This window comes from Sinohyriopsis cumingii, chromosome 8 (genome assembly GCF_028554795.1).
Source record: "Sinohyriopsis cumingii isolate HCF-2022 chromosome 8, ASM2855479v2, whole genome shotgun sequence".
Classification (NCBI taxonomy): Eukaryota; Metazoa; Mollusca; class Bivalvia; order Unionida; family Unionidae; genus Sinohyriopsis; species Sinohyriopsis cumingii.
The window spans coordinates 17,521,262-17,548,237 of record NC_142968.1 but is presented as its reverse complement, the minus strand read 5'-3'; the positions used below and the strand labels follow the sequence as shown (position 1 = coordinate 17,548,237).

The 26,976-nt window shown below is 34.1% G+C and overlaps 2 protein-coding genes across 3 annotated transcripts in view; both read right to left on the bottom strand.

Moving 5' to 3' along the window:
* Positions 1 to 7,259: 7,259 nt before the first annotated feature.
* The window catches only part of LOC149793050 (properdin-like), a 220,677-nt gene continuing 200,960 nt past the window's right edge, over positions 7,260 to 26,976 (bottom strand). Inside the window, exons 2-9 of one of the 2 annotated variants that reach the window (XM_089966281.1) lie at positions 16,517 to 16,678; positions 12,360 to 12,527; positions 11,949 to 12,113; positions 11,280 to 11,435; positions 10,031 to 10,167; positions 9,177 to 9,330; positions 7,852 to 7,973; positions 7,260 to 7,505 (exon numbers count right to left, since the gene is read on the bottom strand). In XM_089966281.1, coding sequence (XP_089822407.1) covers positions 7,350 to 7,505; positions 7,852 to 7,973; positions 9,177 to 9,330; positions 10,031 to 10,167; positions 11,280 to 11,435; positions 11,949 to 12,113; positions 12,360 to 12,527; positions 16,517 to 16,678 — 1,220 coding nt within the window. In that variant the 3' untranslated portion in view covers positions 7,260 to 7,349. Of the gene's footprint in view, positions 7,506 to 7,851; positions 7,974 to 9,176; positions 9,331 to 10,030; positions 10,168 to 11,279; positions 11,436 to 11,948; positions 12,114 to 12,359; positions 12,528 to 16,516; positions 16,679 to 26,976 lie in introns of those variants that run through there. The other variant, XM_089966283.1, reaches the window with a different exon arrangement.
* The window catches only part of LOC149793057 (uncharacterized), a 29,956-nt gene continuing 20,133 nt past the window's right edge, over positions 17,154 to 26,976 (bottom strand). Inside the window, exons 4-5 of the mRNA XM_089968902.1 lie at positions 17,578 to 17,598; positions 17,154 to 17,200 (exon numbers count right to left, since the gene is read on the bottom strand). Coding sequence (XP_089825028.1) covers positions 17,154 to 17,200; positions 17,578 to 17,598 — 68 coding nt within the window. The remainder of the gene's footprint in view (positions 17,201 to 17,577; positions 17,599 to 26,976) is intronic.

Sequence of the window (26,976 nt, the reverse complement as noted above, 5' to 3'; positions counted from 1 at the left end):
TGAAAGTAAGGGGCTGTAATCACTTAACACAATAATCGGAAAAGGAGCTGAACTAATTTAAACTTCAAAGTGTCTTAATGTCAATATCAAAGCCAAAAATTTTTCTCGATTGTAGAATAATTTCTCTGGTGCTTATTTTTTAATTTGCTAGACAAATATCACAATGGATGATCAACACCATTTTTATCTTCTTGAGTCAATACTGCTACAATCCCAACATCACTTGCATCAACATACAGTTAAAATGATTAGCTGAAATGTGGAGCTGTAATAACTGGTGCACTCTTAAGTATGGCCTGTAATTTATCAAAAGCCTCCAACATCACTTGCATCAACATACAGTTAAAATGATTAGCTGAAATGTGGAGCTGTAATTACTGGTGCACTCTTATGTATGGCCTGTAATTTATCAAAAGCCTCCTGACATCAGTGAGAACAATTACACTTGATTTCCTTGTTCAATATATTTGTCAGGGGTTCAGCACTTATGGAAAAATTAGAACAAAATTTCCAATAGTAACCAGCCATACCCAAAAATGGCTGCAGTGACATGTTACAGAAAGGCACAGGGAATTCATAAATAGCCTTGACTTCAGCATCTAAAGTTTTAATTTGTCCGTGTCCCACGATATGTCCTAGAAATGTTACACAATCACGACAAAAATCACTTTAGGATCAATTGATTGTCAATCGTGCATCAGTGAGTGCCAACGAATTTTCAACTTGTCGATAAATGTTTTTTCGATGTGTAGTTGTAGATGATGACATCATCGATGTAAGCATCACAATTATTCTAGACCAGATGTAATCATGTTCATTATACGCTGAAAAGTACTAGGCGAGCCTTTCATCCCATACGGTATCACTTTATATTGATAAAGTCCATCTGTAGTCACGAATGCCGAAATTTCCTTCGCCCTTTCCGTCAGTGGAAATTGACAAAATCCTTTCAGAAGGTCAAATTTGGTGACATACTTTTGATTTAAAATTTTACAAATGCAGTCATCGATTCTTGGTAATGGAAATGAATATGTTTTATTCACACTGTTCTCCTTTCTATAATCAGTGCACACATGGAAATTATTATCTGGTTTCGGAACAAGCATACGTGGTGAACTTTTGTAACTTTTACTCGTCTCTATAAAATCATTCTCAGCAAATACTGAATTTCCCTTTTTTAAAGTATCCGTGTTTAAGAGTGTTCATCTTGTACGGGTGTTGTTTCACAGGTGTGGAAGTTACAATTTCAACTTCATTATAAATTTTGTTTGGTCTAGTAGGAACATCAGGAAATAATTTCTCATATTCAAATAATAACTGTTTAAGTTCATTCTTTTCTTGCTGCTGCAAATGTGAAAGTTTCTGGTCCAGATCATTATAATCCGATTGCATTGCTTCACTTAAATCCTCACTGAGTGGGACAGGTACAACTAACTTAATTGCATGATTAGCCTGGCTATCTCTCACAACATACTGGTACTCCTTTAATTTATTTATATCCCAAGAGTTCTATTATCATAATTTAACTCATTCATTTCCTTCTTAACTTTGTAAGTGCCGTAATACCTAATCTGGAGAATATTTTGAAGAATGAGTAAGAGAGACACATTTATATCAACAGACAGACTCAAATGTTCTCTCCCTTGTAATTCTGTCCAACCAAAACATCACTTTTGACTTGAATTGCTGGATGCCGAATTCAAGCATAACTGGCTGGAAAATTCCTCACATTAAATTTGACCCTCTCAGAAAAATGAAAAGTAACTGACAATAAAAGACACTGAGAAGCTTATGTGTCTCTTAAAAGTTTAATGGGGATGGGATTTGCTGAAAAACTAATGAGTGCTATAGAACCCTTCGGCATGAAGTCTTCATAAATCTCCAAAAAGAATCAGATTGGAGTTTATTAGACCCAGCAAATGTATTTCTTTCAATACATGCCTGTGACCTTGACCTCTTGGAAATAAGAGCATTTGAAATAGGTTTGTCTTCATTCTGATGGTTATTTTTGAATTTGTATCAATCATAAATGATGTGTCGTTTCTTCTTACAATAGGTAAACGTAGCAAGAAATAATGATTTCTGATCAATCGTATCAGAAACTTGATTTATAAAAGTATTGCCAGATTGTAATTTAGAAGGGCTCGTATTATGCTGAAATACAATTTTTCCAGAAGACTGATGAGTGAAAGACTTGCTTACAAAGGAAACGTTATGAGCGAAGGAATACTCGTCAGCCGTACGAGCATCATTTTCAAGGTTTCGACTTTATACTCATCAAAATAAATCTTAATGTCACTATGGACACAGTTCTTGAACTCTTCAGGTAATAATTCTTTGATTATCATAATCTTAATCAACTTTCTTGGTTAAGCACCACCTATAAAATAACTGCTCTTTTTCTCTTGCAAAGTCGATATGAGTTTGTCCAGCTTCTTTTTTATAATTCCTGAACTTTTGCCGATAAGCCTTAGGGACTAATTCATAATCCTTTAATATGCACTCCTTAACCAAATCATAGTCAGCACTCTGCTATATTGACAGGGAAGCATAGAGGTCTCGGGATTTGTCAAAACGTACACTCTGTAATAATAGTCCATTGCTCCCTTGGCCATTTCGAATTTTCAGCTTTTTAAATGATGAAAATAGTTGGTACTAAGCTAATATTCTTAGTAACATGAAAACTTGAATTTGTATGTAAAGAGGGAATGTGCTCTTCACTTCTTAGCTCTAATTGTCTTAATCCAAATTGATATTCCCTTTCTTCCTTCTCTATTTATCTCTGCTATTCTAGTTGCATTTTCGTTTGTTTCTCTAATTTCTGTAACTGCATTTGTTTCTCTCTGTCCTCTTTCTCCAAGTGCAAATTCATTCTTCTCTCTCATTTTCCTCTTTATCTAATTATACTTTTGTCTGCTCTGTATGAAATTCAAGCATTCTAAACTCTAATTCCATCTTGTATTTTCATTTTAATTCGTTTATTTTTATGTTAGAGTCTGATACTGACTTACTGATCAAAACTAAAGCAGTTTTATCCAAAACATTCCTTTCAACTATATATTGGACACAAATATTTTTTTCTTGCTTCCATAAACAAGTTCATTTTTCAGAAGGATAATATTTTCTGGCAGGTTGAAGCAATTCATCTTTCTTCAAGAAATCGAACTGCTCTTGGGTAGGATTTGAAATAAAGATGTCCCTGTTTGATGACACTATAAAAAAGCTTGTTGATTTCACTAATGATTTGTAAAATTTGCAATAGTGCCAGCAATTTTAAAAATTCCGAATCTATGGGAATTTAAATTAGTTGTTTATATCAACGCACACTCACACACACACAAACATGTGAATCGCCTAGGGTAGGTGGAGAAAATGCAGTCTTAGTATCATATCCATCAGATGGCGTTACACAGGAAACTGTAAAAATAGAGATACTGACAAAAATCGGGAGTTAGCTGTTTACTGAACAGTTAAATGAACGTAATTGAATAATATTACATCTTATTGCAATACGGAAAGATCCTACCTTTGGTAAAAGGATAATAATTGTATCAATGATATACCACGAGATGTATACAGTTTTCATTAAAAGGAAACGAGGCTTGCCCGAGTTTCCTTTTAATGAAAAATGTATACAACGAGTGGTATATCATTGAAACAGCGTACATACTATATATATATTTTATTTATACCACATCAAAGTTTTCATTTTATATGGGAGATAAAACTGACGGCCACAAACAGCGCACTTTAGGGGAGTGAACTCTTCACAACCCCTCTTATGTATGTACGCTCAAAAAAGAAGTTCTTTAGTTATTCATCATTTCCTGTACACTTCATTCATATTAATTTATATATGTTTCGTTTAGCAATATTAATGAAATGAAAACACAAGGCTGATAGTTAACATTCAAAATATTTTTAATAATGTGCATGCAAACATTGAATTTGCAGCGTTCGTTGTCATGAATAGCAACAGGGCGGCCATTTGCATCGATAGCAACCGTACGATTCGAGCCAAAAACGTCAAAATAATGAAGGAACGTGGATCTCTCTCTTTGTTGTTTTTGTTTTCATACATCTTAGGATTAATATCCCTGATGTCCTTGACATTGTCTCCTGTTCTTGTTTTTGTCTGCCTTTCATTGAGTTCAAGATATGCGAGGCCATTCACATCTTTCTTTAGTGTAACATCCCCCCATTTCAAATTGTAATGTTCAGTCACTCCCCTCAAACCAAAATGTACAGAGTTGTTAAACCACAATCTGTTAACAATGGCTTCAGATGTTTCCATCCCCATTATCTTTTTACTATACAAGGCATTTATTTCTTCATCTGTGATCGGTTGACTCCGATTGGGTTTATTTCCTTTTCCTTTAGATTTTAAATCTTTTTGCTTAACCCGAAGAGCTTCCCTTGTTAATGCAAAATTTGTGTCTGTTCCTCTCATGATTGTACTTGCATATTTTTTGATTTTAAGGTGGCGATCAATGGAATTGATGATGCTTCTTAAGCTGTTCGGCTCAAACTCAGATCCATCTTTTCTCCTAACACTGAGTATAAAACAAGCCAGGTGTTGATCCAATTAAGATGGGTTTATCTTGTCTAACTTTCTGAATTCATTTTTTGACTGCAAGAATTCTGTCACTAGCCTTACATCAAAAAGTGTCTTTTTTTAAAGTGTTTGCATTCTGCTTACTTTCTATAAATTTTAGTATATCATCAGGCTCATGGTGTACAAATCTGTCTTCCCTAACACAATGATCATTATCATTTACAAATGTCTCAGCCATGTTTCTATCAAACTCTTCAATTAACTCACAGTTTAGTAGATTAAATGTTGCTTCTTGATCTTGCTCCTTATCTGATGTCATTGTTTTCTTTTTTCCACAGAGTTGCAGTGTTTGATTTTTGCCAGAGGGAGAGACTTGAAACAGCATTGTTGACAGAGATGACAGCAGACGACACAGGGTGGAGCTCAATAATATTTATTTCCTGAATAGAGTATTGTTGTTTTTTTTTTGTATAAAAATGTTAGTTTCTATAAAATATTTTACAAGAAAATCATTATTTTGTTATCTTTTCCTTTTCAAATGTAATATTATAAGAAATTCATATCCATGTTTAGAGAGTATAATAGCTATAAAAACATCTTCATTATGCGTATTCATACGCCATGGGCAAGTCACAATTTGATATACCAATACTATTGGTATATCAAGTTGCTTTATACCAACACTTCAAAGGCCATGTTATTTTTAATGGATGTGGTATATATATATATATATATATATATATATATATATATATATATATATATATATATATATATATAATAATAATAATAATAATAATAATAATAATAATGATATATATAATAATAATTATATTTGATGCCTGATGTCGAAATGTATCCAGAGAAATTGAAAAGTAAATGAAATCGTTCGGTTTTCTCTAGCAAAGATGTAGCTTTAAAATCCGCCAATAAAAGGAGAAAGTTTGGCTTCTTTATCTGATAACGTGGTCCCATTATATCCTAACTGTATAATTGTGTGAGTTAAAAGAATTACTCTTGAGATACACACTTGATATATTTACGGGTTTACTTGAAAATTAGTTCTTAGTTTCTGTTAAAGCGTTTTGTTTCTTTGAGATCTTGAAGGCAGGTTAAATTATATATATATATATATATATATATATATATATATATATATATATATATATATATATATATATATATGTATATATATATATATATATATAATTCAGATTACGACATATGCATCTGTAATTATTAGCAATGTGTACAATATTTTTGAGGAAGTCATTGTCGGTTTTAAATCTCATTCTGGAACGTACAATTAAATTAAAGCCTAGACTACTATGGGCATTGCATGTATACTATATTCATCCAATATTGTTCATATCCTGTTCAGTGCAAATGTTCGATTCCCGTATTCGTACAACACATCCTCACTGGCAGCGTTTCAATGTGTTCACTTCTGTTCGCGCTTCGAACTCTTGCGGGTTACTTCCCCACTTACGGATCCCGTAGTGTCTAGAACTGGCTCGGGGACATAGAAAGAGATGTATAGTGATTGCTAAGTGTATGATACATTGGAAAAAACAAGTAACAGAATATACTCATGAATGTCGGATTATAAAGAGTATCTTTAAATGTAGTTCGCCATCAGCGCTGTTTTTAGCCATCGTACTTACTCCTTTGTTATCAGTGATTCAGCAGCAAACGGCATGCAACCTAAGACAAACTTTAGAATAATCAGTTCCCTGTCATATGTCGATCATAGGAGACCCTGTGTGCGACATGAGGCTGCGATGATTGCGGTGGTACAGATCGTAAAACGTTTAATCGTTGATATTCCGATGGTAGTAGGTACTGCAACATGAATATCACAGTACTTGGCACTGTTGATCAGCAAGATGAGATCCCTGACAATGAATGCACATCACTATTTTGCATACACGGAGTAATAATACACGCTGTTCTCGACCATTGTTTTTTCTGGGCTGTAATCGAGCCACTTTGGGCAGTTGTTCTTATCACCATAAGCTCAGCAATGTTTATCGTAACATCTTATCATTAGTCAACAACACGTGATGTTTGTTTTCAGCAGTAACAATTTAAGGAAATTTGGAAGTCGTGAAATTACGGTTATATTTCTGTGCGTTTTCCTCTTTTTTTATTGCTATTTTATTCCATTGGACTTGTATTATCATGGTGTTTTGGGCTTTGAAACTTTTCATCACTTTCTCCTGATTGATCTTTTACGGACATATTTTACTAGTACACGTCAAGGGAGAACTTCATGCATCTCTTTTTAATATTTCGCCTTCGGAATGCAATGAGACAAAGCAGATATATAAACATTGTTAGAGTCTAAATCACCTGATGACATTTCATTTGTATTTGCTTAGATATTCCTGATTGCAAATAAAGTACACAGATGAGAGAGAGAGAGGGGCATACAATAAACGTTTTTTTTAAAACGATAAAATACAGCCATTTCTAAAGTAAACTTCTTTATTGTTAGTAATACACCAATAATGTATAATTTCTTTATTTTTCATCCATATGCAAGTGGGTGGAGTGCATTCTGGGTAGGAATATTTTATCCGACACAAATGCAGATGAATCAGCTTCTATAATATAATGATAACGATGCCATTATTTTATGATAATTTGAAACAAACTTCAATATTTTTGAAGATTAATTATCTGTTTTCAGGCTCCTCTGGGGTAAAAAAATTGTTTTCTGGAAATGTAATTGCGAAAGATAGCCCATAACCTCGCATGAAATCTACATCGGTGAAGCATAAAATGTCATTTATCATATCGTAATGTCCCTATGATCTGCTCCCAGCTTATTGACTGCATTACATGTCCAAGTGCCGCCGTATAAAATGCTCTGATACGAAGCGATCACAATAGTCTTCCCTCCATCGGCATATTTGACTGGCGGCGGAACGTAAGGGTTTCCGAATGTCTGAAAGAAAGACGACTTCATAATATCCTTTCAAATTATCAGGGTTTAATTTCGTGAATTTGTCTTCATTTTCATTCAAGCGAATGTTGCCCAAGTGTGCAATACTCACATATTTCCTTCTTGTGCTCTAATTATCTACCTACCTACGTATAAAACAGTTTCTCTGTCTTTCTATGTATGTATTTACGTCCTTGCCTGAAACATGTAATTGACATGTATGTTTTCTATAAAAGTTGTTTTCATTTTAAATTTCTTATTCATACAGATTTATGTATGATGCTATTATTATTATTATTCTTATTAGTAGTAGTAGTAGTAATAGTAGTAGTAATTTTTGTTAGCCTACATCTTTATATCCCCAGCGTATGATAGGCTCCGGGTAACCTAAAGCTTTGCATTCAAGCTGTACAGTTGTCCCATCCGATATATGTGGTGGTTGTGCCGTCAATGAAATTATCTTCGCAGCGGCTGGGAAAATCATAAAATATTGACCGGATAGATGCGTGCTAGATTATTTTTGATAAAATATATATATATATATATATATATATATATATATATATATATATATATATATATATATATATATATATATATATATATTCTTTTAACACACGTATTATAACTAGTGAACGAGAAAACAGGTGAGGAAGGGTGAAGGTATGAAAAGTATTATATATTTTAGTTGGCGCGATTGATAACGACCAAACGAAAACAATTACCTGAACAAATTGCATGAAAACAACTTGACAAGATTCGTTATATAATTCAACATATTTAACACTACGAAAGACAAATGATGACAATAAAAAATTAAACTATAAAATGAACCATGGGATATAAACAAACCAATTATAAAAAAAAACTACTAAGGAAAAGTTCTAAAGCGTAACAAAATTAGAACTTTAGGTTAATCAGTTCGCTAAATATTGTTTTGACAGCGGTTGCTGTGAAACTTAATTCGTGTGGAAATTAGTGATATTTACAGTTAATCTGTACAATTAATAGCCTCCACTGTACAGAACGTTCTGCGATTTCACTATAGTAATGGCGGAATGTCACGTGATGAGCAAATGGCTGTGTATTTTAAAATGGAACTTTCCATTGAGGAGTACGTACGAATGCTTGGAAAAATGACATATAAGTATGCAGTACGTTCGAATACATGGAAAAGGCCGTATAATACACAGTACATACAAATACATGGAAAAGGCCGTATAATATACAGCACGTACGAATACATGGGAAAAGCCGTATAATATACAGTACATACGAATACATGGAAAAGACCGTATAATAATAAAAAGTACAAACGAATACATGGAAAAGGTCGTATAACCATGCAGTGCGTAATAATACATGGAAAATGCCATGTAAATATACAGTACGTACATATATATGGAAGAAGCCGTATAAGTATAAAGTTCGTACGAGTATATGTAAAAGGGAGACTGGCCATTGCATAGGAACACGTACTAATAAGTAGAGTAGCGTTCGCTTTCATCATTTGTCCACTTGTAGTTTTGCTACAAAATTCAGGTAGTTCATTTATTCATCTTGTATTCATCTTTATACAATCAATCTGACATCTCTAGGAACTTTTAGATACTAGAAAGTATCTATGAAAGACGGAAAAAAAAATGAAACGGTATGTCTTAAAACGCCTCTTACATTCTGCCATAGTTACTTCTTGATGAGCTTTTGCAGAAAGTTCCTTGTCTGCGATAAGGCACGTATATGTGCCAGTGTTGTGTACATTGGCATCCGTGATTATCAGATGTGTCGTGCCTTCTGGCTGAACCGCGTAAAGTGGTAAACTTTCATTCTACAGAGTGAAGGATAATGTTTTATATTGTTATACTTAATATAATATAATATAATATAATATAATATAATATAATGTAATATAATACAATATAATATAATATCATCTCATATAACATAATATAATATAATATCCTGAGTTGACAAATGGTATGATATAAGTAGCATTTATACAGCAATTTAAATATATCATTAAAATGAGGTAATTCTTTTCTTCTGCTTCAGTGAGAATATAATATGTCCACATAGTTAATTTCTCTGGAATTTGTGAATTGTTCTATATGTGCAAGCGTTGCGTTATTGAGTTATGTTAGAAATGACTACATGTGACCAATTTGGAAAGTAAACCATTACCTGACTAATGTAAAACTATATCTGATGAATTTCAGGAGGGATCCGTTATTACCGACAACACGAAATTTGAAGCCAAACTGCTTGCAACCTCTGATTGTTGTGTAACATACGCTTTGTATAAGGCATATCGATATCTTACATCATACATAGTTATTTTGCATGATTTTCAGTTCAAGTAGTAAATACCTCACGGTCTCTCTAAAATTAAAAGGTAACTTGCAAGATTTCATTTTCATATCTCTGGGAATGAGCAAATTAAAATTGTTTCAATCATATTGACAGAGTGGTTGAATCGAAGTGTAGATGATTTGCAGCCTGAGAACTCAAAATACATCGCACACATATACCTCTTTATAGTACCACTTGACACTGACACCTGCTATGGTGGTCAAACATAGCAAAGACACGTTTCCACCTGACACCGTGGACGCGTTACCGTAGATTATCGGGGGTTCCAACACTCTGGGAGCAGGAGTTGTAATGGCTGTAAAATACAGAGGTATTGTAAGTAAGCCTTTTCCAGCCATTGACACCGTATGAAAAGTAAGGCAAATTCCAAGAACAAAAGTTTTGATTAATCGACCTAGATGATGTTTCATAAGTATTTTTCAAGGTTATTACTTCATTAACGTGTGTGAATGTGAGTGCCTTTCCTTATAAAGAATCAAAACAACACACTTCTAATTTAAAGTAATATTTAAATACACTAGTGTTTCATTTGCAAATACCAGATTTGTATATCCTGGGACATTATTTGGCCATACCAAATTTAAATAACCTGGGGCAATATTTTGGCCATACCAAATTTAAATAACCTTGGGGAATATTTCGACCATACCAAATTTAATAAACCTGGGGCAATATTTAGACCATGCCAAATTTAAATAACCTGGGCAATATTTTGGCCATACCAAATCTAATAATCCTGGGGCATTATTTTGGCAATACCAAATTTAATAAACCTGGGGCAATATTTTGGCCATGCCCAAGTTAGATAACCTGGGAAATTATACCAAATCTAATAATCCTGGGGCATTATTTTGGCAATACCAAATTTAAATATCCTGGGGCATTATTTTGGCCATACCAAATTTAAATAACATTGGGCAATATTTTAGCCATACCAAATTTAATAAGATTGGGGCAATATTTAGGCCATACCAAATTTAAATAACCTGGGGCAATATTTTGGCCATACCAAATTTAAATAACCTTGGACAATATTTTGGCCATAACAAATGTAAATATCCTGGTGCATTATTTTGACCATACCAAATTTAATAAACCGGGGACATTTTTTGACCAAACCAAATTTAAATAACCTGGGAAATTATTTGACCAAACCAAATTTAAAAAACCAGAGACATTATTTGCCAGAGCATCTTTAAATAATTTGCTGCTTTATTTTGCACAAACAATTTTAAAATAAACTGCAACAGTATTTTCCAATGCCGGCATTAAATGACTCGTGACTTTATTTACACATACTATCTTAAATAACCTGCTGCTTTAGTTGCCCATACCATCTTTAATTAACCGGGTGTTTTAGTTTCCTATTACAATGTTTAATTAACATGATAATTTAGTTGCCCCTACCATTACATGTGCGTGTCTCTACATCCCCAGCGTTATTATCTGTATAGCACTCCTTCCCGCCATGCTGAGGGGATGGACCGTCACACTTTCTGGACCTCATTTGTCTTCCTGCCAGACACTCTCCCCACTCTCCCCAATGACCCCACATTCCATCCACTAAGATATATATATATATATATATATATATATATATATATATATATATATATATAAATAATATAATATAATATAATATAATATAATATAATATAATATTAAGCGTTCATGTAAATGCCAAGTAGTAGTTAATGCCTAAATGGTAAGAGGGTGAATGGATGCGTAATTGTTTTACTATTACTCATTAAACGAGAAATATCCACATGTACGCACATATGCACGCACACAAATTCAGTACATTCTGTATAAACATTTTGCCCTATCACCTGGCTTGACATTCAATAAATAGCTCATCCACATCAGCCGTGACCTTTGACACAAAGAAATGGTCATGTTACCTACATCTCGCAACATGTGCAAGTTTCTGACATACAAGTGAAATTCCTTTGTCTCATGGACATGAATGAATCTTTACATCAGTGAATGCATGCATATATTCCGCTTTAGATGTGATTACGTCTGTTCAATGCAATCAAGGAAATAATAAATGCAATTTGCTATTCATCATCCCACCTGGGCAATCCATTAAGTGGCAAACCTTCTGCTCGACCGTCTCACCGTGGCAGTTCTTAGAAATATTGGTAGTTCCAGGATAATTACAGAAGCGTTCTCGGAACTGAATGCCGGCACCACAAGTCGAAGGACAAGATGTCCAACTCAGCCATTCACCCAAAACACCTGTAAGAAATATTCAACTTTCTGTACTTTATATTTTATTGGAATTGGCAAATCTGAAATAATTTGAAATAAAATATTATTTTTCTTAACTTGAAGTAGAAACAATAAAAATAAAATTGCTTAAATGAGCATGAGCAACCGTACAAATAAATGGAATGATAACAAAATCGTATATATATATATATATATATATATATATATATATATATATATATATATATATATATATATATGCAACTCAGTTACCTGCGCAATCTTCGGTAGCACATATTTGGCTCTCTATGGACATCCCTGGGCAGTCTTTAGCCGTGGAGCCACTTGACCGTTGGCAATGTCTCTCTCTAAATTGGTGACCACCACCACACGAGGCTGTGCATGCAGTCCATCCGTTCCAGGAACTCCAACTGTCAGTGTCTGTGGCATAAAATGAAATCGCAAAGGAAAATGGATCGTCACGTTCAAAATGCCATTAAATTTTTCTGCCATTAATTTGCTATTGATTGCCATATTTCTGTACAACCTTCATATGATATGTAAAAATGCATGTAGTTCTATTTGAAGGCATCTTTCATATTTTATATTTTACAGGCATATATTTGTACCAACTCATTTATGTACAAGTTTTAAGAAAAAGCTGGGTCCAAAGATATTAAATTCAGGATAAAGAGACGAAAATTAGGCAATTAAGTACAGGTAACAAGAAGGGGGAGGTGCGCAACCGAGGATATATCTCCGTGGCCCAGGCCCGTATGGGGGCCTGAGAATAACAACCCTTTTTAATTTTATAAAAGTTTTATTTGAACAAGAACTAGGATATGCTTGGGTTTTCTTACCCTAGGGCACGTCATCTCTCTCTACTGCCCTGATTATACTGAATCACGTACTTACACCATCCAAATAAGGAACATTTGTTCTGGCCATTTCAGATTGTTATCGTCTTTTGTTGCTTAGTGTCTTAGAAAAGGAATCGATAGAAAATGATTCCGCAAGTGCTTGGGCTGGTTTCGCACATGTTGCGAACTGAGACTTGTCAGTTTCCTTCAAATCAAGTCTCGCCGACTAAAATGATCAGTTGTGTTAAAGTGTTTGCATGACAGACTATTCTGTCGTTTGTAACTTGAGTTTGTTTATTTGCTTGTACGCGTGCTTGCATATATAAACGTAAACCCCCACCCCATATATATATATATATATATATATATATATATATATATATATATATATATATATATATATATATATATATATATATACATACATACATATGGACATGTGATAGGACTTTAAAGATTATTTGGGATCTAATTTAATACAGAATGCTGTAAGTTTATCTAACATTTTCACTTTGTAACTTAGCGTAATAAACCAAATACATACACGCACATGCATCTATGCCAGACATCGAATCATAATATTCTGTAACTTGTGCACCAGTAACAGCTTACGTAAGAGTCGCAACCTTAATGAATTTCCGATTGTTATTGTTGATATGATGGGAACGGTGAGTACCGATAGTCATCGTTGTAACGACGAGAACAATGGCTACCTATAGTATTATTTGTAGCAATGATACACTTCGAATATAATTTTGAACAAAGGCGGTGACCTTTCCGATGGAGCGGACAATATAAATGCATTGTTCATGGCATGTGCTTTGGCTAGTATTGTGGTTGGAGCACAGATGCCCCTCCCCCAAAGAAATATTATGAAATGGACTATGCATACGTTTAATTGAATTGCAGACAAAACCCCAGATTGTTAGGACATCAGTTTACCACCTGCATAAGGCCTTAATTTCAAAGGTTCTTTCTATTGCATTTTGGTCCAAATCTTTTCTGTGGTTCGTAAGAAAATTTGCTAAGGATTTTCTTAGTAATGGCAGCCATATTTGATGACTGTTTGATATCATTTATACACCGTTATAAGGCATTTGTGTTAAAATGCTTCTATAAATTTCGGTTATATCAAATCTAAGTTGTTGTTTTAAAGTAGGCGTTTATATTTTTTTTCTTCTCGTAAATGCATAATTCTAGTAAGCAGTGTCTAAGAAGAATTGACACGGTTACAAAAATGGCGGCATTTGAACAAAACTAAAGGGTTTGTATATTTCGATGATTTCTGTCCGTTATTGTGAAGTTCTGCCAGTGCTCTTTTGAAAGAAAAGGTAATAAAGGCATTTTATTGGTAGTTGTCAAACTTAATGCCTCGTATGCTGGAGATCGTGGGTTCGACTCCTGGCCGAGTCATACCAAAGACTTACAAAAATGGTACTAACAGCTGCCTTGCTTGGCGCTCAGCATTAAGAGGTTAGTGTTAGGACTGGTCAGCCTGGTGTCAGGATAATGTGACGGTGTGGGACATCATGCTACATGTCTGCGGCATGATGCCCTTGTGCTAGACATCACTATAAACTGTCACGCTGCAGACATCGTAGCGCTATGACTGAAGAGTTTTTAAAGCTATGTTAAAAATCCAAATCACACCACACAAACTTAATGACGATTACGCATTGTTGTATAGCTTAAAAAAGGTTTTGTGGCAGAGTGCCTTGTCTTAAATTGGGTAAATATTGTTCAGTGTTTTTTTTAAACAATCACTGTTACGTGCTTTTTAAAGGAAAGTTTGTTCATTGTTCCATAGAAACAATACTATTTAGTGTTGTTATAACCAAATAATGTTACGTACTTTTTAGAAAAAAATACTGTTACAGTTTAACGCTTTTAGCAAACAAAACAAACCTGTTTAGTGGGTGCTTTTAGATACAAATACTGATGATGGCTTCTTGAAACAAATAATGTAGAGTGCGTTTTAGTAACAAACACCGTATAGTGCTTTCTAGAAAGAATGCAGGTAAGTGCTTTCTATGTAAAAATACATCTCAGAGCTTTTTAGAATTAATTTTTATTCGTACAATTTATTTGTTATATAATGGACTCTTTTATATTTGACTTAAATGTTATTGCGCCATTTGTAATAACAAGTCGTTTATGAGCTGTTAAATATTTAGTAATAAGCCTAAAAAGAAATAATTTGTTAAAATATAAAATTATTAATATCCTCAATATTAATCAATTTCTACTCAAAAGAAGAGGTTTTATAACAATTGTAAGGATTTACATCAGTTGTACGTTTGTTCTTCTTGTGGTTTTATTAAACGTATCCAAATTGTATAGCGGATAGCCATAACTTCGACATATTTCAAAAGCTTTTGTATCACACCACTTTCAGAAGAATGTCTAACATTGGTCCATTGATGTTTTGAGAGGCTGAAGGAACCAAATGCTATATAATAATGTAGACAAATCGATGGGTGAGCTGAACAGTAAAATCGGAAGCATAATGAGAAATAATTTTTGTGTCGCCATTACTAAGTAATGTTGCTATTAATTTAATTTTCAGCATAGGTTGAATATAAACTTGTTTATGGTATTTAAGCACATTTTGTTTTCCAACTTTAAAATAACAGAAAGAATTTCATTTAATGAAGGCAATTGCCGCATTATCTGCATCATTAATGGTGAACTGACGTTATGTTTAAGACTAGAAATTCTATAACCATATTAAGTACGGTCTGAGTAATTTGGAGATTACAAAAACGTCAGTTAATTGCATTAGCCTACTCATTGACTTGCAGACTAAGTAAAATATTTTTTTTTAAACTGTAGGAAGTGGATATAATTATCAGGTATCATGAAAGACTCACATTATTTTCTAATTTCAAAGCTGTAAAAATAAAGAGGAAAGAGGAGTTAAAAACACGTAGGAAAGCTTGAGATTAGTTGTTGGAAGGATTTACTTCCATTCAATGCGATTATTCCAGAACGTGTGAAATGCTGTTATTCATTGTGCAATACTCAGAAAGAAATAAATACACTTTTATACACTGTATGGCCGACTTAGATTACTGTGTAAGGAAGACGCAGATTTTACGTCATGGTGTGGTCTACTTCTTTTACTGTCAGAACGAGGCAGCTGTTAGTACACGAGATAAACGACTTTCATTACTTTTTAAGATGTGGACTTAGAACTGTATGGCCGACGTCAGCGCCCAAAATATTCAATTAAAAGCTTAAATTTCGTCTGGTACAAATATTTGCGCATACAAATATCTAGATTGCTATTTTATCAAATAAAACAATTAATCAATTCACAATTTATAAAGCCATATTTATGTCGATTAACAGTAGTTTCATGATCTTCACGAGATCTCAGAAACTTAATAAATGTTAAAAACTTGAGAAAACAAATTCTAGTAAACCTACAAGGTTTAAGTCTTTGTGTCACCGTGGCATTCGTCTTGTGCAGCCTAATATAAATGCATGAAATAAAGGACAAACAAAACTATGACCTTCATCACAGGTGTACGGTGGTTTGTAGAATTAGCTTGCTCTTTCGTTACTTACGTACACAAACATTATTGTTACACATTTCAGTTTCCACTGATGTGCCACTGCAGTCATTGGTCTGAATTTGATCGTAAGTAATACAATTTCTGCTTCTATATTTGACACCTCCGCCACATGTCACCGTACAAATTGTCCAGGAAGACCAATTGTTCCAAGAATCTTAAAAACAGAATCATTAATCATATAGTTTGATACCAGAGAAAACCCTTGCATTATGTTTGCTTTTAGGAACATATATCGTAATGTTCAGCATAGCACATTATTCATGAAAAGTAATTAAAAATTAAAAGTAAACGAAGTTTCTACCGGTAATATATGCAGAGTACAATAAAAAAAAATCGTCAATGGCTGAAATACAGTGTCAATCCTCATGGTCTTTCTTCAAAATTTTGTTTCGGTCTTCGTATGCTAGCAAGAGGTAGGATGCACTGACGTTGTATTGTTCATTAACATTGTCAATGGTAATAGTGTACCAAAATATTAAACCTGTAAATAGCAATGATTGATCTACGCCTAGGTGACCTGTTGGAATGATAAAATTGGTGTGAGTGCTGTTGATGTTAATATTCAATTGCAAAAGAAAGTAGTTATTGTTGTCTTTCTTTATTTGACGGTTTTGCCGTTTAGAAAGGCATTAGAAGAAAGATAATGTAAACTTGCCAGGAAGCTTCGTGGTCATCGCTGAAAATGAAATGTTGGAAGATGTGTACCAGTTAAAAAACAATGTACAGAAGTCAAAGAATGGTCAGTGTCTTTTTCATATCGTCTTTGTGGCATTAATAGTATATGTTGTCAAGGACAAACGTGGAGATACTTGCCCTACCTAATGTATCGTAAACCAGTGTCTGGTGGATATTGTACCGGCATATTACACCTATGCGTCATACTAACTGATGTAAACTTTGGTATCTGTTGGAATGGTACTTTAAGTGACATAATTATTGCTCAAAATATTCAATTTTTAAAATAAATTGTTCACTTTGTTCTTCTGCATTCTTCTTTTGAACTCTTTTTAACCCTTTAGGAAGTTTAAAAAATACTGTATACGGTAAACTTACCAGGAGGGTTCGTGGTCATCACTGAAATGTTGAATGACGCATAGCAGTTCAAAATTAAAAAAAGTATAAAAAGCAAAAAATGGTTGGTGCCATGTACGTTTGTATCTAGAGTTTTTTTTCCCTAAATTTCTCTTATTACATTCACCAAGCCAATACATTATGGATTCATCAATAATGTCTTTTCTATCTTTTCTTGATTTCTAAGAATTCCCTATATACAAACTATGAAACCGACGACGATAAATTTTGAGTGTATCTTGTTCATCAGCAAATTTTAACATTTTACATGATATCAGATTGTTTTCATTCTTAACATATATACGTTTGTCAGTTATTGGTGCAATTTGTACCATGGTATTACCTTGACTTGTGCAGTTGATTTTCGGGCATGGTAACGACTACACGCTGACTCCCTGGCAATCGCTTTTTAGTTTTGTGTATTCGTCATTAGTACAGTTTCGCACGCCAATACGGATGTTATTACTGCATAGTTCAGTGCAATTAGTCCAATCCGACCATGCAATCCACACGTAAAGCATATATTATAATGTGAGAGATATACTCCTATAAGGCATTCCTTGTCTTTCGTTCATGACCGGCTATTGTAGCACATTGTACTTTTTCTGAATATAGCTAATGCACATGTGAATGCCACATCAAATTGTAATATCTGTAATGAATGACATACACCCAGATTCTGCACAAAGACGGTAATATAGCGATTACATTTTCCATCTAACATTGTAAACACTCTCTAGCCGCATTTCAAATGTATAGTGCACTTGTCATTTAAGTAAAACAAGTCACTGCAAATCTTCACAGAAATGTCATGTTGATAATTGATTTTTATTATTTTATTTGTTTATCCTGTTTGTAGTTTTCATACCGACAAGTGGAATTAATTTGATGTAACATAGAGAGTACTTAATAATGAACTTTAAACAAAGGTTTGAAGGCAGAATTTATCATTTGCTTTATCTGAAAATATGTAGTTTTATTTATCTTAGTTCTTTTGGCAAGATTTAAACATAATATCCATATTTTTGAATTACATACGACATACAGAAGCAAACCATATTTGAAAAAAAAAAAAACATTTCTACACAGGATATACATTGTTAGTTTTAGATTATGATATATATTTAAGCAAATATTCCCGCTCAATTCTTACCTCTTTAAATTTTATTTGACTTGGAAGTGAGCAATTAATAAAGACATATCTGAAAACACATTTAAAAAAACAATTTACATGTTCTATTGCAGTGAATCGTAGTATACTTATATCTTCGATAGTTCTTAGGAAAAGAACAAAGCCAAACTATGTTACATAAAAAGTATAAATAAAACAAAGAGAAAGAAAACAATGGAACAAATGCCAGTATCCGTTTATGAACTTCATCCGTTGAACAAGTCTGTGTATTTGAAAAAAAGGCATAGACTGGATATACATATTTGTTAAAAGATCATTGTTTTCTGAAAACATATCAGATATGAATGATATACATATGTGTTTGTATATCACAATCTTTAAAACTGATACCTACATACATGTCAGGGTATTCGTGAATCCTGCTATGACATTGTGGAGTCTAATCTTTATATTTGTAATATCAATATCATATAATTCGTCTGTACGCTGAAACGTTCCCAGCTGTTATCCATATACATTTTCTTTTATAATCTTGTTTGATCCCTAGGGATTGGGTCACTACGCATGACCTTCAAGTTCGATTGATCATCAAGTACTTATAGTTCAATAACATTGCACATGAATCCTCATGTTACAAAATGTGTCGCATTGGTCTTGTTATTGCAAGTTAGTTGTTCGTGCTTATTATTATTATTATTATTTGTAGTAGCATACGCACAGGTAGTAGTCGTAGTAACAGTAATTAGTAATAGTAGTAATATTAGTAGTAGTTTTCGTAGTAGTGACACTAGCCGTTGTAGTAGTAATAATAGTAGTAGTATTAGGAGGAGGAGGACGAGGAGGAGGAGGAAGAGGAGGTGGAGGAGCATAATAACATTGTGGGCCTGTGTGGTAATCATCATTTCCTCTGGCGGCTAAATGCTTCCCAATGTTAATAAGCACTTACCGTACAGCCATTGTATGTATCATTTAAATATTTACCAACGGATTATTTCATTTAGGTCAGCCTATTGTTTTCTGTTGTCTAAATGCTTATAAAAAATTCTGATCACATTGGACAGTGGATGATATGCTATTTGATTTGGATCAGTTGGTAAATAACCTTTATCAAAGGTTCGTTGGGTATTTTAAAAGCGAAACCAATCTTATTGTTTTAAATTTTCTCGTTTCTTATTGGACAGTATGCGACATTCCAAACAATGAATCAAACACTATCATTCCGTTTTAGGGGGCGTCATTTTCAATAGCTTTGGGAAAAGGTTGGTTCTGAAATTCAGTGTTTTGTGTGTTTGCAGTCGTGGAGGGTGATAACTACCTTCATTAAAATCAGCTAAAACGGTTACTAAGTCTAAACTAGCTTCAGAAATCGAACGAATGTCCCAAACAAATACTTGTATCTACCCTTGTACGAGGCCAAGTGAGAAGTCTGACCTAAATTAGCTTGCTATTGATAATATATAGCTTGTACTTTGGTTAGACGTCTGGAAAATATTCGTCGAACGGATTTGTGGAACGTGTGTGTCAATTATTCTTCCTAATATAGTCGAACTTGTGCTAAATGTACATTTCATTTAGCTGCACCACACAAATCTTGAGCTTCCATAACCAACTGTAGTAGCGCGGAAGTCAAATGGCCTTTTTAAGAGGTACCCACATAGAAAAGACGATACAAATAGATTTTCCAACAATGATAGTGTTTGCATGTTTTGTGGTTGTATGTATTATTTTTGTCTATGTCTATGTTGACAACAACGCAAACTTAAAACCGATTTTCCTTTTCTTTTCTTTGCTTGCATGGGTATAGTAGTGTGTCTATAAACACTTTCTACCCATTTTGCGATAGGGTATTTTTGTATGTTTTGGTATGTCAGTGAATATCCCTGTCAAAAACTCCATACCCTTTTGATACATATGCTTGTCCGTTATAGTGGTTTTTGATACATATTAATAATGTAAACCTATGTAAAATAATAAAAGTAGGTTTATTATGGTAATTACGAAATTTGTTTTGTTGTTGTGAATTTTTGGAGTGAATTGTATTTTCTGTGAGACATGATGTTTTCACGTCCTTGCTTCAGGCATATAAATAGACGCGTTCTCCAGTAGTACTAAGTCTTCGGATAACAGAGTGGATAACAAGACACAGCGTCAATAGTGCCATAGATGGAAATGATGATTACCACACAGGCCCTGAATGCAATCAAAGGATTAGGCCCGAAGTTGTAAGATAATACGATCGCCTGAAGTGGAACCCACAAACAACAATACATCCAACTAGAACAACTACATCCCCCAAACTAAAATTCTGAAGCTGGGTCAGGACTCTAATGCCAACTACAGCACTAAGTCATCAGGGGGACAGGCAATGGGGTGTACATGAGAACATAACTTAAAAATGCAAAATGACACCAAGAGACAACCAGTTGAAATGAAGAAGAGAGAAAACATACACAATAAACACCAAACCGTAGAGGAAAAATCATGGTGAACAATCAGCATAGTGGGAAAAGACAACGGCAACAAAAAGCCTCAACAGAAGGAGCCGATAATGCCAACTCTAAATAAGTATGGGGTAGTGTACCCTAGAGACAAGGCTGTCGAATACGGAATGGGAGAATTAACTGGTGATCGAAAAGCAGCCCCAAAACACGAGCAAGTATTCCCGCTCGTCATTGCAGCATCCAAGAGAATAAAAGAAGGAAGGACGACTCAACAAAATAAATTTTCCAACTTGTTCCAGGCATTGTCTTGGGAAAATATTATATTTATCAAGTCTCCTAAGTGACGCTGAGTTTAGATACGCTTATCGAATCACTCAGGAATCCTTCCTGATCTATCCCTGTTTGGCTGCCATCGAATGACCTCGTGAGTATTCACCTGGTCACTCCAAACAGCTCTAAGAGATGCATGTAACACAAATTTATACCGCCCGACCATCTGAAGCTTTTTCAGTTCCTGCATTCTGTAATAAAAATTCAGTCCTTTTAAAGGCTGAAAATAACTGCATAAAACGCCTAAAGGTGTTCACTTTGGCGTGAATCCCCATGTCTATAGTAACTTCTTTAACATTCAAATATGGTTCGTTCAATCACAGTTTGAAAAGAGTATTTGAATAATAACTAATTAGGAACATTCAATTTAATGGGTCAGTAAGTCATATTACTGTTTTACTATTATCTCCAAAGACGTATGTACTATGTACACTGAATTTTAAAGTATCAGAGAGTAATACATTTTAAAACTGGTGATGCTAATTACCATATATGACTTACGCACAATTGGTTGTAGGGTATGGCCCGAAATTATACAATTGGGCAGAATGCGAACGTTAGTAGATCTGTAGCATTTCAGATAGAATCAGTTAATATTATGAGCCTCCAACCGAACTTGTGATTATCAGCGCCTAAACATGAAAATTAGGTAGCATGCGGTGAATACATTAAAATATGGAATGGGCTGTTTCCATTCTACAAAATCTTTTTAGTATGTCAGCATACAATGTTGATACCTGAAGTACATGTTTTCATGCAGCAGTGGTATCAGGTCGCCGAGTGGTGGTTCCTGTTGTCCCTTGACGAATATTTAAGAAATATTCTTTGAGTATGTTCTTGAGGCGTAAAAGGCCAACATGTATTGGCCGTACATAACTTAAATTCTAGACTGATTGATTGATTGATCAGTCGTACCAATTTTCCGGAGGCAAATGATCACGCTGAAAGCAAGGCTACCTGACAACTGTTCATTTTAGACAGGTGAAGTTTGAGCTATAATCCAAGCAATTCAAGAGATTATAGCGAGTCAGACCCCGAAAGTAGTTATAGCTACATTTATTTAGTGAGCTGTGAACTCTGGGATTGTCTGGCTCTAACATCAGAGGAAACATGACTCGTGAAGTCTACTCGATACATGAACCAAAATAAAGAGACTGTAAAATGTATTTTGGTGCCTCCAATATCAATATCCCAGGAGAAGAAAGGACAGTGAAAAAGCCATCAATTTGCTAAATGAATCTAAAATACATCAGATGGATTATAGAGTCCAGGAGACATTGCGTGAAATAGGCACGAGTAATAGACTGCACGAACAATGACCGCATATTATACAATTTACAGACCCAAGTCCAAAAAAACATATCGACTTAAACGTTTGCTCAAAATTCATAAAAAGTAATCAAATATGGTAAAACACTCCTTGCCAGCAGCTTCTGTAGGCTCAATCCATATATAAAAGTAGCGGGATTTACATTCCATCCCCGTCCCGCCCCATAAACGTAATGCTATAATTGCAAGGACAGTCCCAAATATTTCAGCAAAAATAATAATTTTAAGCCCCCCCCCCTCCCCCGGCCGAGAAATGAAAAGCCTCAGCTATATTTTCAGATTTCTTAAAAGCAATAAATAATTTTATTAATATGGCGTATGAAAATCATAGCTGTATATGTTGCATAAATACTGCTGTTTCAACAAAGATTCGAAAACAGAAGTGACCATTCGATGAATCTAAATGTATGATGTCTATTTTGTCTTATTTCTTTTGGCAAGATTTAAACATTATATGCATTGTTTCCATCTACATAAAAATCCAGAAGCAAACCATATTTACAAACAACATTACTACACAGGATATACACTGTTAGCCTAGACTATGATGTATGTTTAAGCAATTATGCCCGCTCAATTTTTCCCTCTCTAAGTTTGATTTGACATGGAAGTGAGCGTATAGTAAAAACATATATGAAAACACATCGAGAAACACAATTTGCATGTTCTGTTGCAGTGAATCGTAGGATAATTATATTTTAAACAGTTCGTAGGAAAATACAAAACCAAACACGTTACAAGATATTAATAAATAAAACAAAGAGAAAGAAAACAATGGAACAAATGTGAACATACTTATATGAACTTAATCCGTTGTGCGTGTCATTGTGTGTTTGAAAAACATGGCATAGACTATATATACATATGTGCCAAAAAAGATGAAAATTTTTTCAAAACATATGAGATATCGATGATATACATATATGTTTCTATATCACAATTTTTAAACTGGTACCAATATACATGTCAGAGTATTTGTGAATCCTATTAAGATATGTTGGAGTCCCATTGTTATTCAAATTACAATATAAATATCATTCAATTTAGTTGTACACTTAATGTACCCAGGTGTACATACACATGTTCTTCTATAACATTGTTTGATCCGCTAGGGATGTGGTTACTGCACATGACCTTCATGTTCGATTAATCCCAAAGTCCTTATAGTTAAATGACATTGCACAGGAAACCTCTTGTCACAAAAAGTGACGCATTTTGCAGCTGGCCTTCTGTCAGATCTTTTTCAAGTTTTTTTGTGCTGTTTGTTTTATTATTATCATTAATTATTATTATTATTATTATTATTATTATTATTATTATTATTATTATTATTATTATTATCATTATTATTATTATTATTATTATTATATGTAGCAGCAGCATAACTGGGAGTAATAGTGTTAATTAGTAATCAAAAGTAATATTAGTAGTAGTTTTAGTAGTAGTGACACTAGTCGTTGTAGTAGTATTGATAGTAGTAGTAGTAGTAGTAGTAGTAGAAGGAGGAGGAAGAGGAGGTGGAGGAGCATAACAACATTGTTCATATCAAGACTGGCTGCTAAAAATGCAATCCATGTTTATAAGCAGTAACCGTACAGCCCTTGTATTTATCATTAAATATTTACTAACGGATTATTTCATTCAGGTCAGCCTATTGGTTTCTTTTGTCTAAATGCATATAGCCAATTCTGATCACCTTAGACAGTGTGTAATCAGGTTTTTTATTTGGAGCAGTTGGTAAATAAATTTATCATAGGTGAGTTTGGTATTGTAAAAGTGAAATCAATCACACAGCTTTAAATTTCCATGTTTATTTTTGGGGCAGTATATGATATTCTAAAAAAAACAATGAATCAAAGAAAATAACTTTGTTTTAGGGAGTCAGTTGAGTGTGCTAATGTGTAAACTATTTCCAACTATGTTTAAACGTTCCATGAGACTGCCGGCGAAAACATGAATGAGTCATTTTCTTTTGTAATAGCTAGGTTCAGAAATTCAGTGTTTTGTGTGTTTGAGGTCGTGGAAGGTGACAACCGCATTGATTCAAAAGCAGCTATAAAGGTCGTACTAAGTCTAAACTTGTTTTAGATGTCGAACGAATGTCTCAAACAAACATTTGTAACTACCATTGTACAATGCAAAGAGAGAAGCCAGATCTAAATGAGCATGCTATAGATAATCCATACCAGGTACTTTAGTTAGACGTCTGGAAAGTATTCGTCGAACGGGTTTGTGAAAGGTGTATGTCAATTATTCTTCCAAATATCGTCGCACGTGTGCTAAACGTATGTTTAAATTAGATGCACCAAAAAAAGTTTGAGCTTCCGTAACCGGCCGCATCTATTATTGTAGTAGCGCGTAAGCCAAATGGCCATTTTAACAGCCACCCACATAGAAAGGAACGATACAAATAATTTTTCCAACAATGATTTTGTTTCACATTTCGTGTTTGTATGTATTTATTTGTCTATGTCTATGTTGACAACAACTAAAACTTAAAACCGATTAACCTTTTCTTTTGTTTGCATATATGGGAATAGTAGTGTGTCTATAAACACGTTCCACCCTTGTGCGATAGGATATGTTTGTACCTTTTGTTATGTAGTACTTAAAACCAATTTAAATTTTCTTTTCTTCTCATGTATGGGTATTGTAATGTGTCTATAAATACTTTCTACAATTGTGCGATAGGGTATGTTTGTACGTTTTCGCATGTCTGTTGACTCTCTAACAAAAACACTTTTCTCTTTTAAAATATATGCTTGTTCGTTGTAGTGGTATTTGGTATAAATTAATACTGTAAACCTACGTAAACATTAGGAAAGTAGGTTCATTAAGTTACTTGTGAAATTTGTTTTTGTCGTTGTGAATATTTGGTGTGAATTGCATTTTCTGTGAGAGATGGCTTGTTTTCTACATCCTTAGTTCAATAATATTAATAGACGCGTTCCCTAGTCGTGCCAAGTCTTCGTGGATATCAAGACAGAGCATCAAATAGCATCAAAGATGGAAATGACAATTATCACACAGGCCCTGAATGCAATCAAAGGCATAGAACGCATACCGTAAGATACCATGAGCGCCTGAAGTGGAACCCCTAAACAACTATACCCCCACCACGAGGAAGAACAACTCCATCCCCAGACTAAAATTCGGAAGCTTGAACATCTAGATATCCTAATTTCTTGAAGCAGAAAATAATTGCATCAATATGGTGTATGTAAATATCCTGGGGTACATCACTGATATCGGAAAGAGAGGATATATAATCCTCTGATAGGGACACAAACACAGAAAGATGGATAAAGGCACTCAAATAATAATAAACAGTAACAAAGGAAATGGTCCCAGAACTAATAAAGCAAAAACAAAAACATTATTGCCATCAGCAAAACAACTGAAAAAGAACTTAATGCAAATTGCATCAGTATTGGCCAATCGAATCTGTCGGGATCAGGAGAATAAGGGATCGACATGAGGTGATGGAGGGATTGATTAATTGTGCCATTAGGGGCGACAACTCCAAGGAGCCCAATACACACCATCAGGGGCAGGATAAAGTGCACTACACAATCATATAAGGACATTTAAGGAAAAGCCTGAAAAAAATAACTTTAAAGTAGCTAATTAAATAAAACATACTATCCAAGCAATGGCAAAACATTAATTTTCATCACAATATCCCCAACAAATGAATATGTAACTGTAAATTTATTTTCACTTTACCGCCATCTCTAACGAATCACAGTTAGCATGATAGCACTCTAACAAAGCATACATGTACTTTCAACCTACTACAAGAATACGAGTCAAAATTTAAAGAAAAAGCAAAAGAAACCTCCCCCGAAACATTAACTCTCCTTACATATCGTTCCTTTTGATGGCGAAATACGGTGAGAATCCAAGGAATATCACACACACTTAGTTTGACACTCAAAGCAAACTATAAAATATAAGGTAGTCCTAAACACAGATTATAAGGCCAAGCCGCATAATGTGGCAATGTTTGGTAAAACAAAACCACTACCTAAGCTGACACGTATGTAACCAAAGTTATAAGGCGGTCATAAGTTAAGATCATCATAGCCCCACTGCATACTGCGGTACCTGATTAATAAAACTCCCCGAAATCTAAAAATAGGCATAGGC